The sequence below is a fragment of the Emiliania huxleyi genome (genome assembly GCF_000372725.1).
Source record: "Emiliania huxleyi CCMP1516 unplaced genomic scaffold EMIHUscaffold_5920, whole genome shotgun sequence".
NCBI classification, from domain to species: domain Eukaryota; phylum Haptophyta; order Isochrysidales; family Noelaerhabdaceae; genus Emiliania; species Emiliania huxleyi.
The window spans coordinates 1-1,512 of record NW_005197560.1 but is presented as its reverse complement, the minus strand read 5'-3'; the positions used below and the strand labels follow the sequence as shown (position 1 = coordinate 1,512).

At 58.5% G+C, this 1,512-nt stretch overlaps 1 protein-coding gene across 1 annotated transcript; it reads left to right on the top strand.

Moving 5' to 3' along the window:
* Window positions 1-398: 398 nt before the first annotated feature.
* Window positions 399-1,314, top strand: EMIHUDRAFT_124607 (hypothetical protein; the record flags this gene model as incomplete). The annotated part of the gene is made up of 3 exons (XM_005764388.1): window positions 399-428; window positions 778-1,130; window positions 1,203-1,314. Coding segments are annotated over 3 exons (495 nt in total), but the record flags the coding sequence as incomplete, so codon positions are not given.
* Between the last annotated feature and the right edge of the window lie 198 nt (window positions 1,315-1,512).

Genomic DNA, 1,512 nt, shown 5'->3' with positions numbered 1-1,512 from the left:
GAAGATGTGCTCTTGTCTCCCGACCAGCGCTCGAGAGGACACTCATTCAACTGTGTTCAACTGCATTCACTGCGTTCGTCTTTCTCGTACTCACGCGGTGCTCTGAAGACACTGCACACACCGCCTTCCCGCCCTCCTATTGGCGTAACTGACGACATAGGTTCACGCGCATCCTCGCCTCAGCGGGCGGCAGGGGCGACTCGCTGATGGACACCATCCCGACCATCGTCGTCGAGCAGGCGGGCTCGGACCAGCCAGCAGCAATTCATTCATTCACCGAGTCGTGAGTTAACGCAATCAATCAACCAATGAGCTCATCTCGAGCAGGCCGGCGTGGGCCAGTCAACATTCGTTCACTCGTTCATTCATTCATGCAGTCATTCCTTCTTGTCGAGCAGGCCGGCTCGGACCAGACGCGGGGCTTCCAGGTGACCAACCCTTACCCTAACCCAGATCCCAACCCCAACCCTAACCGTAACCCTAACCCTAACCCTAACCCAGATCCCAACCCCAACCCTAACCGTAAACCTAACCCTAACCCTAACCCAGATCCCAACCCCAACCCTAACCGTAAACCTAACCCTAACCCTAACCCAGATCCCAACCCCAACCCTAACCGTAAACCTAACCCTAACCCTAACCCAGATCCCAACCCCAACCCTAACTGTAAACCTAACCCCAACCCTAACCCCAACCCCAACCCTAACCCCAGCCCCAACCCTAACCCCAGCCCCAACCCTAACCCCAGCCCCAGCCCTACCCCTACCCCCTATCCAGGTGATCAACCGCCCTTGGACGATCGCCCAGATGGTGAAGACGGACGCGTGGCGGGCGATGGTCCCTGAGGACTACGTCTACATTGCAGAGACAGACCACCTCCTGCTGCGGGACCTGCCCAACCGAGCGACCCCGGCGCTGAACGTGGCATTCTTCTTCCCGTACATGTCGTCCGCGCCGGAGAGGCAGGCGGCGGTCGTGCGGCGATACTACCAAGGCGACCACCGCGACGTGCAGCCGGTTGGCCCGTCGCCGGCCATCATGCACGTTGACACGCTCAAGCGGCTGGCGCCGCTATGGCTCGAGTTGTCGGTCCGGCTGAAGCGGGACCGCGAGGCGGACGCGGCGCTGGGGTGGGTGCTCGAGATGTGGGGCTAATTAAGAGTTAATGAGGCCCGATTAAGTATTGATTAACCATTAATTAGGTGGGTGCTCGAGATGTGGGGCTACTCCATCGCGTGCGCCGCGCTTGGCGTCAAGAACTCTGTCTGGCAGCAGCTGCAGATCGAGCCCTCATTATTACTGATGATCGATTGATTAGGCGTCAAGAACTATGTCTGGCAGCAGCTGCAGATCGAGCCCTCCGCGTCGTGGCGCCAGAACCTCACTGCCGAGGAGCCGTGCGTCTACCACTACACCTGCTGTGAACCAAGCATGATTCATTGTTACTTCTTCATCAGGAGCCGTGCATCTGCCACCACACACATGACTCATGGCTGGCTATTGACGAGGAAG